At 36.2% G+C, this 21,630-nt stretch overlaps 1 protein-coding gene and 1 long non-coding RNA gene across 3 annotated transcripts; one reads left to right on the top strand and one right to left on the bottom strand.

The window, feature by feature from the left end:
- Positions 1-4,175: 4,175 nt before the first annotated feature.
- LOC132703973 (uncharacterized) lies at positions 4,176-9,313 on the bottom strand. 2 transcript variants are annotated; one of them, XR_009619197.1, is made up of 4 exons: positions 9,181-9,313; positions 9,057-9,120; positions 8,672-9,000; positions 4,176-4,841 (listed from the first exon to the last, which is right to left on the bottom strand). It is a non-coding gene; the product is annotated as an uncharacterized LOC132703973 (long non-coding RNA). The 2 variants fall into 2 exon arrangements; XR_009619196.1 differs by lacking the exon at positions 4,176-4,841 and having other exon boundaries at positions 7,822-9,000.
- A 325-nt stretch (positions 9,314-9,638) lies between these two features.
- LOC132703972 (uncharacterized) lies at positions 9,639-10,791 on the top strand. Its single transcript, XM_060673546.1, has 2 exons — positions 9,639-9,778; positions 10,439-10,791. The coding sequence occupies exons 1-2, from the start codon at positions 9,733-9,735 to the stop codon at positions 10,789-10,791; spliced, it is 399 nt and encodes a 132-aa protein (XP_060529529.1). The 5' UTR covers positions 9,639-9,732.
- Positions 10,792-21,630: the final 10,839 nt, after the last annotated feature.

Raw genomic sequence — 21,630 nt, 5'->3', positions numbered from 1 at the left:
GACAAAGAATGCGGCAGCTTTTTCACCAAACTTTGCGTCTTTAGATTTTACTCGCTGCCACGCACGCGTTTCCAATTCTTTATCCGCTTTATGACGTTCGTCTAACGATTTGTTTTGCGAATAGGCAATGTCGTGTACCTTACACGCAGCGTCCAAAGGATTCACCCCGCTATCGCCTCGGTTCAAGCGTTTTTCCAATTTTGTACCGGGACCGCAAAACTGGTAACCCGGAATGTGTACTTCAAAAGGTAACTTGTTAATAAGCGTGTTAACGAGACCACTTCCGGACGCGAAGCATAACATACTAATTAAAGGAAATTGCTTGTGTCGTATATATATATACGAGGTGTCTCGAATAAACATTGTAGTCATGCGGGTGGTGCAGCAGAAACTCAAGCTCCCCATCGATAATTTAGATTTGGTTTGCGGAGATGGTTTCTTTAACAAAAGCAAACACGGTCAACTGCTACCCAATTCATTTAGGGCGGTGTTTTGCGGACCTAGCGGTTGCGGCAAAACCAACACCATGTTAGCGCTACTCTTTAACCCCAACGGGGCAAGTTTCGAAAATGTTTACGTCTACTCAAAGTCGTTGTATCAACCAAAATATCAACTGTTATCTCGCGTATTGAGCAATGTCAAAGGAGTTGGATATTATCCCTACAGTGAAAGAGACTCGATAATCGACCCCAGCGACGCGAAAGAGAATTCTCTGTTTATTTTCGACGACGTGGCGTGCGACAAGCAAGATAAAATTCGCGAGTATTTTTCGATGTGCCGACACAAGGCCATCGACGCTATTTATCTCTGTCAGACATACTCCAAGGTACCCAAGCAATTGATACGTGACAATTGCAATATTGTCGCGTTGTTTAAACAGGATGACATGAATTTACGTCACGTTTATGATGAACATGTCTCACCCGACGTTTCATACGACACGTTTAAACAAATTTGTTCCGAGTGCTGGAAAGAAAAGTACGGCTGTTTGATAATTGTCAAAGATTTCGACGTAAAAAACGGACGCTACCGCAAGGGTTTCGATAAATATATAAAAGTCGATATTTAATTGTCGATAGAAACAGTCATGAAGGCGACGTCCGCCGACATCGCCGACGCGGCGCTAAAAAAAAAAGTAAACGAGTTGTCTAGATCTATTCGAAAGAAGTATTTAACATTAAAATTGGGTAAGAGCGAAGAGGATGCGTCAATTCGGAAGCTTTTCAAACCCGTCAGCGAGCCGCTAGAACGTATAGCAAAAATAAAGCTATCACCGTCACCGGCAGAAATAAAAACTGAACGTCGAGGTGTCAAGCGGGAACACAAAAAGGAACCGAACGAAGAAACAAAAAATAAGGTTAACGTATCATTTTTGCCTATGGAAGAAATTCAGGAAACGCCGGATCCCAATAAGAGCGTTGAGATGCAAAATATCGATGAGGAGGAAGATGATGTGTTTGACACATCGAGCGTGGCCAACGCATCCCTTCAATCATACCTGGAACAATATCCAGAAATTTCCCATTCATATATTCAAAATTTATGGGTAAAATCGCCCGACACCGATATTGTTTACGGACCCGTTTACGACAAAATATCATCCAAATGGTTTCTCGGCAATAAATCGCTGGATTTTCATCAAGGATCTGGCGATATTATTGTAGACGGCGAGAGATATTCCGGTACCCGCGGCTTGTATAATTTGGTGTTTTTGAAAGATCCCATAGCATACACAAAAGACGATTTGGCACAATATAAAAAAATAATGGAGGCTACCCAGGTGCACAGGGACGCGATCGGACGTCTGAAAGGCGCATCGACTGTACCAAAATATACCAAGGTCATCCGACCCTTAATAAAATCTCAGTCGCGTTCGTACTCGTACAGCGGTCAAGGTTATAATATGCGTTATAATGACGCTCCTACTGAATATGTATACTGGGACGACGTCAATGAACTCGTAGAGCGTCTGAAATTACTAATCGCGTCGAAACACGCAGGCAACACGTCTCATGATAACGAAATAGTTTCAATCGTTGAAGAGCTAAAAGAATCAGGTTTTATACGTTAGTTTAACGATGAGTCTGGACAAGTTTGGACGTTCTAGCGCGCTGCGACGACCCTTCACTAATACTGTGATTAGAAGCGCCCTCGACTATATGCCAGACGGAAACGTCAATATGAACAATTTAAAAATTTGCAATGTCCAAACGCCTAGCGATGACGGTGACGTGGCTAACAAAAAATATGTGGATGAGACAAGTAATTTATTAAAAATTGCATTGAGAAAGATTATTGGACAGAAACTCGAAGCGTACACGAAAAGATTACAAATTGAAGACAAAACTAAATTCTCGCGTCTTGAAGAACAACTGAAAATGAGTAGCACTACACTCGAAAATGAAATTATGCAGTTTCGCGAAGTTTTCCACCAAAAGCTAAGCGAAATGAGCGCAAAGAAAGATTTGGAAAAGCACATGACAAAAGTCGCCGTTTTGTCACAGCAATTTCATGATATTGTAACCAAAATGGAGCGACTTACGAACGAAAATGAGAATATAATGAAGGTATTGAAACAAAGGGTTTTAAATCCTCCATCGCAACCGAACACACATTATGAATAAAGAGAAGGTACAACTGGTTCGAGAACTGCACAAGCCGGCACGCAGAAATTATGCTCGCCGCCGGACTATAATACGAGGGATGGATGACCTGTGGCAAGCGGATCTGGCCCAATTAGATCGCTACAGCAAACAAAACAGAAATTTTAAATTCGTGCTGGTTGTGATAGACTGTTTCTCAAAATATGTATGGTGTCGCCCGTTGAAAACCAAAACCGGGGTCGAAGTCGCCAAGGCGTTTTCCAAAATTCTCAAGGACGGACGGCACCCTCAAAACTTGCAAACGGATCTCGGTAAAGAATTTTACAACGACACGTTTCTGAAACTTGTGGATAAGCATAAAATTAACCACTATAGTACGTATAGCATAAAAAAGGCCTCAATTGTCGAACGGGTGATACGTACCCTCAAAGAGAAATTGTTTCGACATTTTTCTTTACGCGGGACGTACAAATGGATCGATGTGCTCGCCTCTATCGTTGATGAATACAATAACACAAAACATAGAACGACGGGTACGAAACCCATCGATGTGAGTAAGAGCAACGAAAAGAGAATTTTGAAAACCGCGTATAGTAGCATAAAAATATTCGGTCCTCGTAAACTTAAAGTCGGCGACATCGTTAGAATCAGCAAAGTCAAGCACGTTTTCAACAAAGGTTATACACCGAATTGGACCACGGAATTGTTTAAAATTGTTAAAGTACGGGTTACTAACCCCGTAACGTATTTGCTTCAAGATATGCAGGGTAAACCCATAATGGGCGGATTTTATGAAGAAGAATTGCAGAAGACAGTTAACCCGGACTTATATCTCGTCGAAAAGGTGTTGCGCAGACGAGGCAATATGGTTCTCGTGCGCTGGTTGGGATTGGATAAGTCGCACGATTCGTGGGTAGACAACGTAGACGTTTTGAAATAAATTTAGTCTCGATTTAGAAGTTCTGACATAAATACGTGTATATGATGGCTCAAGAGAAAATTGTGACATCCAACGAATTGTATAATTTATTGGAAAATTTCGAGTTGCAATTTCCTTCATCAGAAGTGCTCCCGTCCAGCTTCGTTCCTGTAGAGCAACAAACCAAAAAATCTGCGACCAAACGAAAACAAAGTGCGTCGGTCGTATCCCGCAAGAAGAAGAAGAAAACTACCACAAGTGAAGCGTTTGCAGCTCCAACGTCATCCGCTGATTGGCTCGAAGTGTTCACGGACGGTAGAGAAAAAAGTGTCATTTGTGAGGCATTCAATTTAAAAAGAAACTTGGCGTCTCAGTTGTCGGGATTAGAGTGCAATATCAACGAAATTGAAACACAAATTGCGCTTTTTAATACAGACTTGCAAGTGGCGCGGATGCAAGCTCAAGAGTGCAAAAGAAAACTAGAACAATTTAATAATTTAGCATTTAACGAAATTGTAAAATAGTAATAATGTATATAATAAATAAATTATACAATTACAAACTTCTGTGTAATTATTATGCGGTGTTGTGGTGGTGGTAAAAAAGAAAATAGCGTCTAAATATATACATGTTTATTCTTGTTGCAATACAATGGAATACAATCAATACATAAAAGTCTTATCTACAGTTACATATGTTATAATAAAACCACAGTATTAATAGTTCAATGGACTATCAGAAAAGCGTAACTTTTTTCCATATTTCCTCTCATCGTGAAGCATTAAATTACATTCATCTTCAGTTTCTACAGTGAACAAAACTTCTTCAAAGCAGCTTTGACACCAAAATTGTTTATCGTGATATACATCATTCAAATTATTTATATCCAGCTGTAAATGATAGTGATCCAATAAAAGTCTAAAATTTTTCTTTTTAAATTTTTTAACTACTTGAAATATAAAGTGACAAGATTTACAAACTAAAATTTCCGAATATTTTATCCTGTAATAACTGACCCATAAACAGTAAGCGGATTCTCCGTCAAAATCAATGGTTGGAGTTGCCAAAATGCTATTTCTGTAAGACGATCCAAATCTCTTATTCAACAGAATGAATTCTAAATTTAATAAAGAATTGCCATCAGACTGGAGCGCTAATTGTTTAAGGTACTTCCATCTATATTTCGAATAATATTTAAATATTAGTATCGTTAGTTTCCAAGGCAAAGGTGACTCAAGCAAAAAATCAGCACTACACCTAATATTTTCGCAAATTGTTATAATACAAAGGCTTTCTAATGTAAGTTGTTTGACCATAATCTGTAACAAAAATATATTAAAAAATAATTACGGCACTTTATAATGTCCCCACGGAAGCGTTTCATATGAATTCTGCAAAAGATAACGTTTATCGTCTAAAGGACTCAAGGCAACTTTTGTTTGTTCGATGCTAAATACATTGTGAGTGTATGAACGAATGGTTCGTTGAGTGGCGTACTTTTCCCTAAAATTTGTTAAGCATTCTACGTAGTCATCAAATGAAATTTTATTTTTTACAATATTGTACTGAATACCCTTTGACTTTTTAACTACCGAACCCGTTAAAATTTTGAAAGTATACATTTTCGACCTTAACCCCGCATAATGACTAATGATGGTGCCATTAGTCTCATCCTTCATCAACCCCAAAACCTTTTTGTTGATTTGCGGTATATTATAGGGATTGTCATTAGGATAATCAGACGTGTCAAATTTTGTTAAATCGGCCTTAATAACGCTTTCATATGCGTCATAACATTTGATATTATAAATGAAACTGTCCGTATCCATGTATTGAATTTTACATTTTTCGGGACCCAAATTTGGAAGCATGTAATTATAATGAAACTCGTACATGGTCGTTTTCGACAAATCCAATATGGACATTCCAATATAAAGTGGCTTATTAAAGCAAAGTTCCGATTTTTTTAATTCTATAAGCAACAAATTGTTATCAAGTATGGTTCTACTGTGAAATCTAGGACTAGAAATTAAATTTTTCGCACCGTAGCGACCATCCCACGCTTTAACAAATTTAACAATACGATGCTTGCGAATGTTTTCCATTGTTTTACCGTAAGCGGCATTATTAAACAATTTGTATAAATTTATACCAAATTTTGTCTTTGCTTGGGTTCTTAATTTATTATTATGATCGATATAACATTTCAACCAACGAGATTGGTTAAATTTTAATATTTTGTGAATTTTCTTTAGTACGAGACCGTTTTTGAGAGCCTGTTTTAAATTGCGATAGTGTATGACGTATTTTTCTTTATTATACAAAGTAGTCATTAGTTTTGGTAACTTTGAATTGGGGGGCACTCGATGTTCGGCACAAAATGGAAAATCTCTATGTGTGTCATGTAATTTCTGCGGGTATTCCAGGTCTACCTCTAGGATATATCCTTGGGAAGATTCATCTGGAATGTTCATGACATTAAATGAATCAATCTCTTGATGAGACATCCAGTCGAATCCTCCGTAAGGAAGAGGCTCGCACATGGCCTTGCCATAGAGGTTATTGACGTCAAAGTACATGATATAGGAATCATCCCTGGATGAATCGTAGTTGGGCATATATTTATTGTTGGCCTCCGCATATCTACCAACACACACCGAAATTCCACCTCGTATAGCCCGCTCGATAAACATAATTTGGTCAATGTCGCGCAAAAGTTCTAAACGACATTTTGTGAATCTAAGCATGCAATCCCATGTATACCCGGGCATACTGAAATACCACGCCGGATCCAAAACGTGTGTTGCCATACAAGTTTTTCGAAAATTTTCGAATATATCTGCCAGAAGAATAACGTCGGTTTTTAAATACAAATCTGAATACTCGCCTAAATTTTTTATTTCAAACGACTGCCAAACACTTTGTGCGTGGGAATATTTTTCTTCACTAATATTGCTTTCACTTAATTTATTATAGAATTCTTCAATCGGGGGTAAAGTTGTTTCATTTAATTTGTCTATATGGTCGATGTAATCGTAACAAAAAATACCTTTTTGCGACAGTAAATTTAATTTTGATTCGTCGAGATCGGAAAATTCTTTTCTTAAAATATATAGTTCATTTTTATCCATACTGGAAACTAAATTATCCAGAGATGCTCCCAAAAATCTAAACGAATCTATAAATCTAAATTTTATGTTATAATCAGGTTCGAAATATGTAAAAGAGATGTATTTTTCCTTATTAACCGGAACTATGGATACATAGCTTTTTTTTGCTAAAACCGGAAGCAGGAAGTGGCTATCGTATCCAGAAAGGTTCTGGAATACTACGGGCACTACAAATATTTTTTTAAAATTTAAATTACAAGCCTGATGGGCAAAACCTCTAAATTTACCAGTAAAATGATCATGGTCACGAACAATAACATCTTCTTTTAAAAAAGGTTTTTCACAAATATGACAATGACTCGACCTTTGATCTAGACTAATTTCACTATCCATTGGTATAATATCCTTAAATTTTGAACGAACAAATTTTGATAAATTAGATATTTCCTCCACGAACCAATCAATACAATCTAGACCACGATAACTTTTGAAAAATGATATTGAATCATCATAAGAACATTTAAAGTAATATGCAGCACTGTAAGCTTCGTGCTTTTGGTATTTCGAGGTTTTATCTGAAATTTTCAAATTTACTTTTCTCAATTGACTCTCAAAATCGGCGTAAATTACAAACGGAGTCCTTTGTTTATATATATGGTTTCGAAATTCAACGTAATCATATTTGGGAAAAGACACTTTATACTCATTGAAACTGGAACATATTGTTTCGTGGTCATGTAGACGAGTTTCGTTATTGAAATAATTCAAACACCTATCGCAAATGTATTTCTTGTGATTATATTTACTGAGCTGTGAGGAAACTAATCGAGACAAATTTTTAATGTAACAATAGTGATATTTTATTTCTTCATAATCATTATCTTGCGGATCAGGATCAAAATCATTAACTTTTGGATAATATTTATTTTGTATTAACAACAAATTTGAATGTTTTTCGCGTTTTTCTTTTGTTAATCGTGCAGGTAACACGGAATAAAAACTAGTTTTTTCATTTTTATTAAGCTCTAAGATATAAACATTGATGGAAATATCATTGTCTTTTTCAAATTTGCTTATTTTATTCATTTCCATAGGTGTTTGTAAATTTTCAGTTTTCAAAACACTTTTGTAGTATGGATATGAAGAGGGTAAATACTGACGAAAACGTGCTGGAAAGAGTCCGCATACAACTGACCAATAAAAACACGCTTGATCGTCATTTCTAATGTTAATACAAGCCCTTTTATTCGCAATTTCTTTAGGCAACTCAACGAAGGATGACCCGTTACCCATTTCAAATTTATTAATGTTAATCTCTAAATAAATAATATTATTTAAAGCCCACCCGGAATCACGTTCCTGAAACTCTGACATTTGATTTAAAATTTTATCTTGCACATTTTCAACAAACCAATCATTCAATTCTGTTCCTAAATCAACTACAGCATTTCCGGTACTCAGATATTTAACATCAACTTCGCCTTGGACATCATTTTTTGCCTTAATAAATTCACCGCAAAATGTGGTATTTACTTTCAGCAATAAAAATTTCTTTAAAATTTGACTAATTTTTTGTTGAAATATTGGACGAGAATCGTTTAAAAATTGAATTAAATCTTTATGAAGTAAATTAATTATGACACCAGTCTGAACTCTTCCCTGGAAACACGACGCTACCGATTCCCATACAACCATTTCATTTGTGTTTGTCTCGCGGCTACTACTTTGTAATCCCAATCCAAAATGCTTATGTTGATAATTAAGAATAATTTTTCTAATAGCTTTCAGATGTTGAATTGTAGTTTGTAATTTTCTTTTTAACCCAATAGATAAATCCTTTTCGTTAGAAACGATTTGGTTGCAAGATTCAATATTTTTATTTAGTCTCCTAAGCCACACATCACTATCTCTAAGAGTGAACTTGTCGGAAATATGCTTTTTTAATTTTTGTAAGGTTAAAATTAAGATTTGCGCTCTATGAATGATCTGCTTTACGCGCATCGTGGTTTATTAAATATATAACAGTAAATAAGACTTACCCTGTATAATATGTTGATTAATTTTGAATTATTTTGAATTTCTTTAAAGAGTTGGGCTTTCCAATATCTTTGGATCCCTCGTAGACCAGTTTGTACTGCCCCGACGCAAAGTGTTCTAGTCTCGGACGGAAAGCTTCTGTCACGCGAGTAGGAAGAAATACTACGGAATTTTCTAATTGCAGCAACACGGAATTGCCAAATTTTGTATTAACAATTTTGGCTCTAGTAATTTTAAACGGAACGCCTATCGGCAATTCATGCAGTTTGACAATCGGCTGCTCAAAATCACCTTCTGCAAGACAGGTTTGATTCAGTTGACTTAAGTCCATCTATAAATTATTATTAATTATTTTATCTCAAAATTAAAAAAATAAAAAAAACTTACGCTTAAGATTGCTGCTATTCTATTTGCGGTTACGGGTTGAGAGTACTAAGATGATCTTTAGGACCTTTATAAAATAATAACAAATGTTAAAGAATTAAAATAAGACAATAAAAAAGGTACTTACTGCTTTTTTGTACGAACACCAAACCACTAAGTTAGCTTCCACGTTGCACGAATAATACCAAAAACAACTACTGACAAAACAGAGAAAAATGAGATGTATTTATACGGTGCGAGAATACTTTCTAAAAGTTAACAAACGAAGACACCTCCACATGCGTTGCAACAAATTTTTCCCATTACGTTAATCCCACGGAGCAAATATAAAGGGGGCAATTAATTATTATTCTCAACAAGCAAAACAACTTGACATTTAGACTCGGCGCGTTTTGAAATTCCACATCCCATACGGAGATTGTAAAAAATGAAAGCAAGTTGGCCTTGATCTTTTGCGGCAACATACGTTCGTCCAACGTCCGAAACGGTTGCGTTCCCGTGTGAAAGCGTGTTGACCTTGAGACTCCTACCTGCACGGTTGTCTGGCGACAACATCGCGTCTATTCAAATCGGCGTTGGTGCTTGTGGGTAGAAGACCTTTCGACTTTTAATTCAACCATGGAAGGGAGTGCATGTGTATAAATACGTTGCATGTGTATTATAGACTATATTCAGTGCAATGAATACAGAAGTGCGATGTCCATTTCCCTACGACCCTACAACTGGTAAGTTTTATATTTTAATTACCTTTATACAGTGCGCGTCTTTTCTTGTGGGTTTCAGTTTGGGTTATCACTTTTTTGGTTAGTTTCTACCTGTTTTTAAAATATGATACTCATCTTTTTTACGTTGCATAATAACCGATTTAAATTGAGTGTTTTTAATAGCTTTTAAATGACAGTGAATGGAAAAGGGAATTTTGGCTTTTAAAAAATAAACAATTTTTAAATTTGTTTCAAAAATGTTTTATTTTTTGTACTAAAAAATTGCAGTTTGCCTTTTTGACAATAATAATCGAATTAAATTGAGCGTTTTTAATATCTTTTAAATGACAGTGAATAGGGAATTTTGGCTTTTAAAAAATAAACAATTTTTAAAATTACTGAAAGTTTTGTTTCAAAAATGTGCGTTTTATGGGGAAAACGCGAAATATATACATATTTTTGTTTATTTTTTGTACTAAAAAATTGCAGTTTGCCCTTTTGACAATAATACACTTACATTTAAATGACAGTGAATTGAAACGTGAATTTTAGTATGCGCGTATAACTTAAAAAACAATTTTTAAAATTATTTGATAACCCCCCTTTTTGGAAGTTTTGTTTAAAAAAAAAAAATGTGTGTTTTATAGGAAACGCTACATATCATACTTTGTTTTGTTCTAGAAAAAATCGCGGTTTGTCCGTATAACAAGTCGCATATTATGTTGGCGCATCGCTTAGGGCGTCACATATTCAAATCACACAAAGAGTACCGGGGGTTAGAATTCCCGGTACGACATGAAACGACAAGGGAACATCACCAGCAGCAGGAGCAACCCGGTGGATCAAAAGAAACAAAGGAGCAGCAGGAGTACCCGGGTGGGTGGTCGACGGAGTGGGACGGCGAGGAGTGCACTTCGTATTTAGATTTCCTCCGGGAACGGGAAGAAGAACAACGCAAGGAACAGGAACAATGGGATGGTCGACTGAATCGACATAAAAAGAAGAAGAAACTCCTCGCCAGACCAATTTTATAAATAAAATAAAATGTATTAAAATTCAAGTTTATTTAATTATCCTCCCGATCCACCGCGTCACCGCGCCGCACCGTCACCGCCCTCTACCGGGGGGGCCTACGACGGTCGGAGCGCGCGACATCTAGCAGCGACGGGCGGAACCGGGGCAAAACAGGACGCTACACAAGCTGGCGACATCTAGCAGCGACGGGCGGAACCGGGGCAAAACAGGACACTACACAAGCTGGGTGGGGGGCGGAGCGCACTCTGGTAGACAGGGGGGACACTAGGACGCCACGCGCGGGGGGCCCCCGCTGCGGGGGGGTTAGGAAATTGAGGTTATGTACGGTTTCTGTTGCTTATATCGGCACTATACATCTACTCCGCTCCAGTTACACTCGAACTGCAGCCCAAACTGGGGGTTGTTGGGGACGTAATTGGATTCCATTGTGATCCCTCGTTACCTGATTGGGGTGGGGGGGATGCTGTCGTCTCGGACCAATCCTGCGTGCGCGTCTCCCAAGACTCCAAAGACCAGAGGCGACGGCAGGCCAGCTTTGTTTACCGGGCTGTGATGTAGTTTTTTATTTCCCTAGCAAAAATAAACAATTTCAAAGTTCTGTTATACTTCGACCAGAAGTATAGTGCTTTTACAACCGATCCCGTCATTAGCTATGCCTACTGTTTATTTGGAATTTATCTACCCACACTAACAAGCGGGATATAGGTATGTTTTCAATATTTTTCCGAGCAATTCTTGAAACATGTATGTGGAGTTTCAATTAAGCTCTGAAGAAATCAACACGATGATTGGTGAAACGTCATCGAGTTGTGGTGCTTTTAATATAATGACTGCTAAAAATTTCATTGCTTGTTATGATTTAAACAAAAGTATTGTCCACATTCGCATTGACAAGGAAACCATTCAAATTGTAATTGACAGATAATAAAATCAGCATCAGAAAATATTAAAACTTACCGATTTACAGATTTAAAACGTCATTATAAATTATTTTTTCTGTTACCGCTATCCTTAGACTTCAAAGTATTAATAATATCGGTCTTACTTAAAATAAAACTAACAGATTTTTTTCAATAACTCCTAATTGCCTATATTTAGGTTTTTGTAATAAAATGGAAGACTCTTTAAAAAGTAAAAGATATTTTTTAGAAGTAACAACCGAGCGCTCTTAAAATATAAAAGTTCAAGTATAGGAGAACGGAAAAACGTCCTATAGTAATAAGCAATTAATGATTTGTTATAGTTCAACCAGAAATATAGTGCTTTTGCAAGCGACCCTGCTATTAACTTTGCCTACTGTTTATTACTTCAAAACCGCGGCCTTTTATAAAACACCCTGCCGAGCGGACCCTTACCCGTAACCATTCCAGGACCGTGCTAGGAATAGATATAGGAAAGTGACTAAATTGCTTTTGAATGGGATTATCCATTAACATTCAAGGCAACAAGATTATTACCGAAAGTTTCGGAATTTAAATTCAGGTAAAATTGTGGTCCGTAATAGAAAATAATTTTATACCTACCTGTGTTTAATGTTCTTTGGTTTGGCATACTACTTAGTTTAAGTTTATTAGTAATCATTCTTATTTCGTGCGTAATACAGCGTGTGCTGAATCGTGTGCGAATTATGCAAAGTATGCGCGAGTCTAGTGTAGAGTCTTAGGAGATGCTCCCGCCCAAATGTAGAAAACTCTTCTATTGAGACTAAGGAAGTTAAAAAAAATGTTTATTTGCAAGCATCTTTAGAAGAAGCGGCCACATTCACGAAAGTTCCAACATCAACTGTATGGAAAATTGTGAATAATCCCATTTGAAGATATAATGCGGCAGCTGTATGGAAAATTGCCAGGAAAAAAAGAAGCGATGCTGACATTTTCTCGAGTGTAGATGAAAGTGATCAAGATACAATACGGCATAAAATTTACCAGTTATACGAGGAACAAAGCGTGCCTATATTTAATATCTTAATTAGGAGGCTTGAAAAAGATGAAACCGGTGTTAAATGTGGCAGAACTGCCTCGTGAAAGTGTATTCAACACACGGGTTTTAGATTTAAAAAAATTGACAAAAGGCAAGTTTTAATGGAATCTTTTGGAATTCGGAAATGGCGACTGGAATATCTAGAAAAAATTTCGATTTACAGAGAACAACAAAGGCCAATTATTTACTTGGATGAAACCTGGTTCGGCGCTTATGATACCCCGAAAAAGTGTTGGGTCGGCTCAACTGATAAGTGTAAAACAAACGCGCCATCAAAAAGAGGTAAAAGAATAACTATTTTGCATGCTGGCTCTGAAGATGGTGGGATTCCAAATGGACTTTCTCTGTCTGCGAAAAATAGCAAAGATTCTTCTCTGGATTACCATGAAGACACCACCGCTGATTTATTTGAAAGTTGGTTTAAAAACCAACCAGTTCCAAACATTCCTCCTAATAGCGTAATTGTAATGGACAATGCAAGTTATCACAGTAGACAGTTGACTAAAACCCCTTCCACATGTGAGACAAAAGCAACAATCCAAAACTACATGTATAATAACGACATTTATTTTCACGAAGATTAGACCAAAAAGCAATTAATTGAGGTTCTACACAGCTTGAACCTACAAAAGGAATACGTCTGTGATAATTATGCAAAAAATCTGGGGCATACAGTTTTAAGGCTTCCACCTTACCACTGTATATTTAATCCCATTGAACATGTTTGGCACCAACTGAAATCTGCCAGTCGTCGTAACAATGTTTTTCCCCGTGTTAACTCCAATGTCCTCAAACTTATAAAAAGTTTTTAACATCCCTTCACAAAGTTGGGCAAATTCTGTTAAACATATAGAAAAGGCAGAGCAATCGTATATCCATATTGCAAATAATATAGAACAAATAATAATTAGAACAGGCGATGATAGCGATAGTGATACTGATATATTATGTGAATAATTTTAAGTAATTTAAGTAGGTAATAAAAATAAGTTGTAATTTTATTTGAGATTTAAACATAAATACATAAATAAATAAATATTGTTTAGTATCTTTCCTAACAAAACACCAAATAATTAAATTCTAAGCAAAGTACGGGACCTGTTCGGCCATTTTTCATTCTTACAGCTTGCCCGGGTCTTTCCTTAATTCGTATCAGTTACTGACTTTCTTATATCTATGAACAGACTTTAGTTTGTAAATATTACATTCGATGAAGGTATCGCCAAATTTGGATTAGTTGGTTATAGGTTAAGATTAGATAAACAATAATAAATGATCTATAATGTTATTTATGGTATTTAAGGTCAATTAAAGCGCTAAAGACTTATCGGCCTCTTAATGTGATCCAATCTTTGGTTTTAGTTTTAAACCTTTGAAAAGATTTTGATTCCTGTATATCTCTCGACAGCCTGTTGCTTCTTGTCAAGCTGAAGTAAGTAAGGTTTATGTTATTTCTTCCGTTTTTTATATCTTTTAAAATTTCCTCACAGTACAATTGTATCCATCCATCTAACTTTACCATAAATAATTAAATATTAGGCTTAGTTTGCGTAGATGTTTTCCAGAAGTCGTAAGTCATATGACTTTGAATTAAAGGGAAATAAAGAATTTTTAATTGATTGATATCAAGGAAATTTAAATGCACATTACAGCGAAATAAATTGTCAATTTTAATACCTAGATAAGTTATCGATGTCGCTTCTGGTATTTTACATTTATCAAATTTTAAGGTTCCTATTTTTGGAACGTTATTCTTGTAACTTGAGGAAGGCATGTGACGTGCGTTCAATTCATCTTGATAACGTTTTAATGGGCTGCAACTATATCAAGGTAAAGGGGAAGGTTAGTAGCTAAGTTTTTTGCAAGTGACGTGTAAAACAAAACACTATCAATTTTCTGACATAAACTTACATAATATTTTTTAAATTTAACACCTTGTATATTATGTATGTGTTTAATAGACTATCTTATCTTACCATACATTAATTGGGTTTTTATATCGCGTATTTTTCTATTACAACCCTTTCTTGTAGTGGACGAACTTTCATCCGTCCATAAAATGTTTTTCAAAAAATTATTATTCTCATCATGTCTATTTGAAAAATCCGAACAAAACTGCATCCTCCTTGGGCGTTCTTTATCGAAAGGATCTTGGATTACGTGCTTACAAAATCCAACTCGTGCAAGAATTGAAGCCAAACGATCATCAAGTAAGGCGTAGATTCGTCGAATGGGCCCAAAACGAGATTGCCGTTGTTCCCGATTTTCATAAGCGAATTTTGTTTAGCGATGAAGCGCACTTCTGGTTGAATGGCTACGTCAACAAACAAAACTGCCGCATTTGGAACGAAACTAATCCTCAAGTGTATGTCGAAACACCGTTACATCCAGAAAAACTGTTTGGTCCGCTTTATGGGCTGGTGGAATCATTGGTCCGTACTTCTTCAAAAACGATGGTGGCCAGAACGTTACAGTCAATGGTGATGGGTATAGAGCTATGATTGCTAACTCTTTTATTCCTGAATTGAATAACCACGATGTCCAGGAGATGTGGTTTCAACAAGACGGCGCAACATGTCACACAGCTCGTGCCACAATCGATTTATTGAAAGACACATTTGGTGACCGCCTAATTTCACGTTTTGGACCTGTGAATTGGCCTCCAAGATCTTGTGATTTAACACCGCTAGACTACTTTCTGTGGGGCTAGGTAAAATCATTGGTCTATGCGGATAAGCCACAAACGCTTGACCATTTGGAAGACAACATTCGTAGTGTTATTGCCGATATACGGTCACAAATGTTTAAAAAAATTAATCGAAAATTGGACGTCCAGATTGGACTACATCCGCGCCAGCCGTGGCGGTCATATGCCAAAAATCATATTTAAAATGTAATGCCACAAAATTATCTTTTGGATAAATAAAATTCATGTCAATCGAATAATCCATCGTTGTTTTATTGCAACTTAAAGTTATATACATCGAAAAAAAAAAAGCACCCGTTACTAATATGTCAAACATAAACAAATTTTTATTATATTTACTTATAAAATATAAAGTGTGTTACATCATTGCAATCGGAATCAGATATCCTATTAAACTCATATATAATATAAGTGTTGCAATTAAAAAAATATGACGTAGGCTTATATGTCAGAAAATTGATAGTGTCTTGTTTTATACGTCACTTGGAAAAAAACTGGTCTACTAACCCTACATTTTGTTTTTTTTTTTTTTTCGTTTACCTCGATAGCTCTTAAAACGAAAAAGGTACAGCCAATTAACATTAAAATTAAGAATCGAAAACTCACCCCCGTTAGGATGTATCCCCGAAAATGGCGCCCCTCGGTGGGACCGCGGTCTAGCCACAGACCATAAAACAACGCGCGCTCACCAATTCACCCACACACGCACACGCACCACCCGTCAAGATGAGCCGTTCATAATGAGACTGTTTAGAATATAGCGGGCAAAGTGACCGATCACCCTTATCGACTGGTCTGTCCTCCCCCTCCCGCCCACACCCTTCCTCGTGACGGTATAGGGTGTCATATATTGTTACCGGGCATTAATTCTCGATCACTTCATCGCACATTGTCGTCCATCGACGGGGACGTATTTAACGAATGATAATAAGAATTAACCGGCGGAGAAAATGCGAAATGCATTTTTTTGCATATGTTTGGGGGATTTATTGCATTTTATTTTGGCAGGGCAAATGTTTAATAAGAATAATAATAAAATGTCTTAATTAAAAATCAAAATATTACAATATAAGTTGTGATACCATAAGGACCAAGAAGACAGCACCAATAATCGTTAACAAAATACACACCCGCATACACCCGTACATGGTATCTATATATATAATAATAAACATATCTACGCTAAGGTGTAAGGTTGAATAACGCTTACAACTTTTTTTTTATCCAGTGCCATTTTAGCTGCTTCCATTATCCCCAGTCCTCCGTCTCTAAGTATATTCGCTATGTTCTTATCCCTTCGGCTGGATCTTCTCTCCCTTTTTGGCGTGGCAAGTGTTTAATAAAAATATTAATAGACTGTCTTAATTAAAAATCAAAATGTTACAATATAAGTTGTAATACCATAAGGACCAAGACGACAGCACCAATAATCGTTAACAAAATACACACCCGTACATGGTATCTATATATAATAATAAACATATCTACCCTAAGGTGTAAGGTTGAATAACGCTTACAACTTTTTTTTTATCCAGTGCCATTTTAGCTGCTTCCAGTATCCCCAGTCCTCTGTCTCTAAGTATATTCGCTATGTTCTTATCCCTTCGGCTGGACCTTCTCTCCCTTTTTGGCGTGGCAAGTGTTTAATAAAAATATTAATAGGCTGTCTTAATTAAAAATCAAAATATTACAATATAAGTTGTAATACCATAAGACCAAGACGACAGCACCAATAATCGTTAACAAAATACACACCCGCGTACACCCGTACATGGTATCTATACATAATAATAAACATATCTACCCTAAGGTGTAAGGTTGAATAACGCTTACAACTTTTTTTTTATCCAGTGCCATTTTAGCTGCTTCCATTATCCCCAGTCCTCTGTCTCTAAGTATATTCGCTATGTTCTTATCCCTTCGGCTGGATCTTCTCTCCCTTTTTGGCGTGGCAAGTGTTTAATAAAAATATTAATAGACTGTCTTAATTAAAAATCAAAATATTACAATATAAGTTGTAATACCATAAGGACCAAGACGACAGCACCAATAATCGTTAACAAAATACACACCCTCGTACACCCGTACATGGTATCTATACATAATAATAAACATATCTACCCTAAGGTGTAAGGTTGAATAACGCTTACAACTTTTTTTTTATCCAGTGCCATTTTAGCTGCTTCCATTATCCCCAGTCCTCTGTCTCTAAGTATATTCGCTATGTTCTTATCCCTTCGGCTGGATCTTCTCTCCCTTTTTGGCGTGGCAAGTGTTTAATAAAAATATTAATAGACTGTCTTAATTAAAAATCAAAATATTACAATATAAGTGGTAATACCATAAGGACCAAGACGACAGCACCAATAATCGTTAACAAAATACACACCCGCATACACCCGTACATGGTATCTATACATAATAATAATCATATCTACCCTAAGGTGTAAGGTTGAATAACGCTTACAACTTTTTTTTTATCCCGTGCCATTTTAGCTGCTTCTATTATCCCCAGTCCTCTGTCTCTAAGTATATTCGCTATGTTCTTATCCCTTAGGCTGGATCTTCTCTCCCTTTTTGGCGTGGCAAGTGTTTAATAAAAATATTAATAGACTGTCTTAATTAAAAATCAAAATATTACAATATAAGTGGTAATACCATAAGGACCAAGACGACAGCACCAATAATCGTTAACAAAATACACACCCGCCTACACCCGTACATGGTATCTATACATAATAATAAACATATCTACCCTAAGGTGTAAGGTTGAATAACGCTTACAACTTCTTTTTTATCCCGTGCCATTTTAGCTGCTTCCATTATCCCCAGTCCTCTGTCTCTAAGTATATTCGCTATGTTCTTATCCCTTAGGCTGGATCTTCTCTCCTTTTTTGGCGTGGCAAGTGTTTAATAAAAATATTAATAGACTGTCTTAATTAAAAATCAAAATATTACAAAATAAGTTGTAATACCATAAGGACCAAGACGACACTCGTCTCTATCTACCCTTAGGTGTAAGGTTGAATAACGCTTACAACTCTTATACAAATTTTTTCTAAATGTTTAACAGAATTTGGCCAACTTTGTGGAGGGATGTTAAAAACTTCGGTTTCTATAAGTTTGAGGACATTGGAGTTAACACTGGGAAAAACATTGTTACCACGAATGGCAGATTTCAGTTGGTGCCAAACATGTGGTAAGATGGGAAACCTTAAAACTGTGTGCCCTAGATTTTTTGCATAATTATCACAGACGTATTCCTTTTGTAGGTTCAAGCTTTGTAGAACCTCAATTAATTGCTTTTTGTTATAATCTTCGTGAAAATAAATGTCGTTATTATACATGTAGTTTTGGATTGTTGCTTTTAGTCAACTGTCTACTGTGATAACTTGCATTGTCCATTACAATTACGCTATTAGGAGGAATGTTTGGAACTAGTTTGTTTTTAAACCAACTTTTAAGTAAATCAGCGGTGGTGTCTTCATGGTAATCCAGAGAAGAATCTTTAATATTTTTCGCAGACAGAGAAAGACCATTTAGAATCCAACCATCTTTAGAGCCAGCATGCAAAATAGTTATTCTTTTATCTCTTTTTGATGGCGCGTTTGTTTTACACTTATCAGTTGAGTCAACCCAACCCTTTTCCGGGGTATCATAAGTGTCGAACCAGGTTTCATCCAAGTAAATAATTGGCCTTTGTTGTTCTCTGTAAATCGTAATTTTTTCTAGATATTCCAGTCGTCATTTCCGAATTCCAAAAGATTCCATTAAAACTTGCCTTTTGTCAATTTTTTTAAATCTATAACCCATGTGTTGAATACACTTCTATAAGGTAGTTCTGCTACATTTAACACTGGTTTCATCTTTTTCAAGCCTCCTAATTAAGATATCTAATGTAGGCACGCTTTGTTCTTCGCTTCGCGTTTTTTTCCTCGCTGAAATGGGATTATTCACAATTTTCCATACAGTTGATGTTGGAACTGTCGTGAATGTGGCCGCTTCTTCTAAAGATATTTGCTTGCTGGCACCACGTTCAATGGGAATCAAATAAACATTTTTTTTAACTTCCTTAGTCTCAATAGAAGAGTTTTCTACATTTGGGCGGGAGCATCTCCTGAGATACGATTCAACACACTCTGTATTACACACGAAATAAGATTAATAATAAACTTAAACTAAGTAGTATACCAAACCGAAGAATATTAAACACAGGTAGGTATAAAATTATTTTCTATTACGGACCACAATTTTACCTGAATTTAAATTCCGAAACTTTAGGTAATAATCTTGTTGCATTGTATGTTAATGACCACCCTTGGATAATTCCGTTCAAAAGCAATTGGCCACTTTCTTATATCTATGAACAGACTATACAAGTCTTGTACTTTAAGGGTTTTTTCTTAAGTTCTCCCCTAAGGTACTGCTGTTTCTTTGGGAACCATATTGATGTCAAACTTGTGTTGTTTTTCTATAAATTTAACCATCGTTTGATAAATCATTTTTTCTGTTGTTTTTGAAAATGTACTTTTGCTGTCTTTAGTTCTTCAGCAAACTTTCCAGTTTATAGCATATTCCTTTCTTAGAATTTTTTGAGTTGGCAGCCTGTGCGTCTGCGAAACGTATAGCTTTTATGATTATTTCCGAAGCGTCGGAGAAAGGGGGGCGGGGGGCGTTGGAAATATTGGGCCCTCTCGCCAGGGTCGATCCGCACAATGAGAATCCTTATTGGTCGCTAAGACTGAACGCGTGGTTACAAATAGGGGTGGAAACTCCGCCCCGTTGCTGTGGGGTGGTTTATTGTGCCCGGGGAACTAAGGGGCCTCTTTCAACGCGACCGAGTTACGTTTGCGGCTGTTATAAGTCCTATACAGGGTGTTTTCTAATTGATTGTCAATAGTAATAATGAACAAGATAAATAATAAACGATAAACTACCTACTATTAACGAAATTATCTGTTAATAAATTAATAACAAGTTTTTTTTAAAAGTAGAACATAGAAAATGGATAAGTTGTTGAAAGTGTCCTCCACTTTGAAGGACACGCTTTATAAATATTTTATAGAAACAAACAGGAAAAACAGATAGACAATTACTTAAGTAAGAAATAATAATGATTATAATTCTCTGCATGCTGTTATATTAACCATATTGTTACGACCATGAAAACTTTCCCAGCCTGTATGTCAAAAGTTAAGAGGAAGTTTTCTTGGCTCCAGTATCACGATAAAACTTCTTCTTCTCTGTCTTCTTTTAAATATATATCTTAGTGGGCCCCAAAAAAAAAATTGAAGTCTTGCGTCAAATAGTTTTTGTGTAGGTTTCACCAGATCGAACGTCCTCCCTATAGTCCAGATATGGACCCCGGCGACTATTATTTGTTTGGATATTTGAAAAAGGACTTACGCGGACGGCGGTTTAACGACGAAGTTGAGTTAAAATTCTTCAATCCTACATCAGTCCTCGGACTCAGTTTGTAGAATTGAATTCTGCAAAATCCCAAACGACCCGCATCACATCTGGAATTCCTCAAGGGTCCCATTTGAGACCATTGTTATTTTCACTGTTTATCACAGATGTCAGTAAATGTTTTTTCTTTGCTAAATCAGCGTCATACGCAGATGATCAGAAATCATACGCGCCCGTGACAAGCCTTAACGACTGTCATAAGTTTCAAGAAGATCTTGATCGTTTTTATGAATACTGTGTGAAAAATCGTCTATTTTTAAATATTGATAAATGTTACTGTCTTAAGTTCAGCAAAAAAAAAGTTGAGCAGATTAGGGATCTTGGAATAACTATAGATGTAAAATTAAGTTTTGATATCCACATTGAGAATATAGTAAAAAAAGCTTATAAAAATTTAGGTTTTATATTAAGAGTTAGCAAGGAATTTCAGGATCGCAAATCGCTTATTATTCTATACAATTCCTACGTGCGATGTCACCTTGACTATGGCGGTGTGATATGGAGTCCTCAGTATCATAAATATATTGACAGAATCGAGAGAATACAAAAAAAGTTTGTTTTCCATTTAAATTTTAGATTTAACCGTAACTTACTAACTCATTCGTATGAAGCTAGTCTTAATTTCTACCATATACTGAAGTTATCTGTTAGAAGAATTATCTCCAGTGCTATATTTTTGCAT

This window comes from Cylas formicarius, unplaced genomic scaffold, assembly GCF_029955315.1.
Source record: "Cylas formicarius isolate icCylForm1 unplaced genomic scaffold, icCylForm1.1 PGA_scaffold_6__28_contigs__length_40554024, whole genome shotgun sequence".
Taxonomy (NCBI): Eukaryota; Metazoa; Arthropoda; class Insecta; order Coleoptera; family Brentidae; genus Cylas; species Cylas formicarius.
This window is presented reverse-complemented; position numbering and strand designations above follow the sequence as displayed.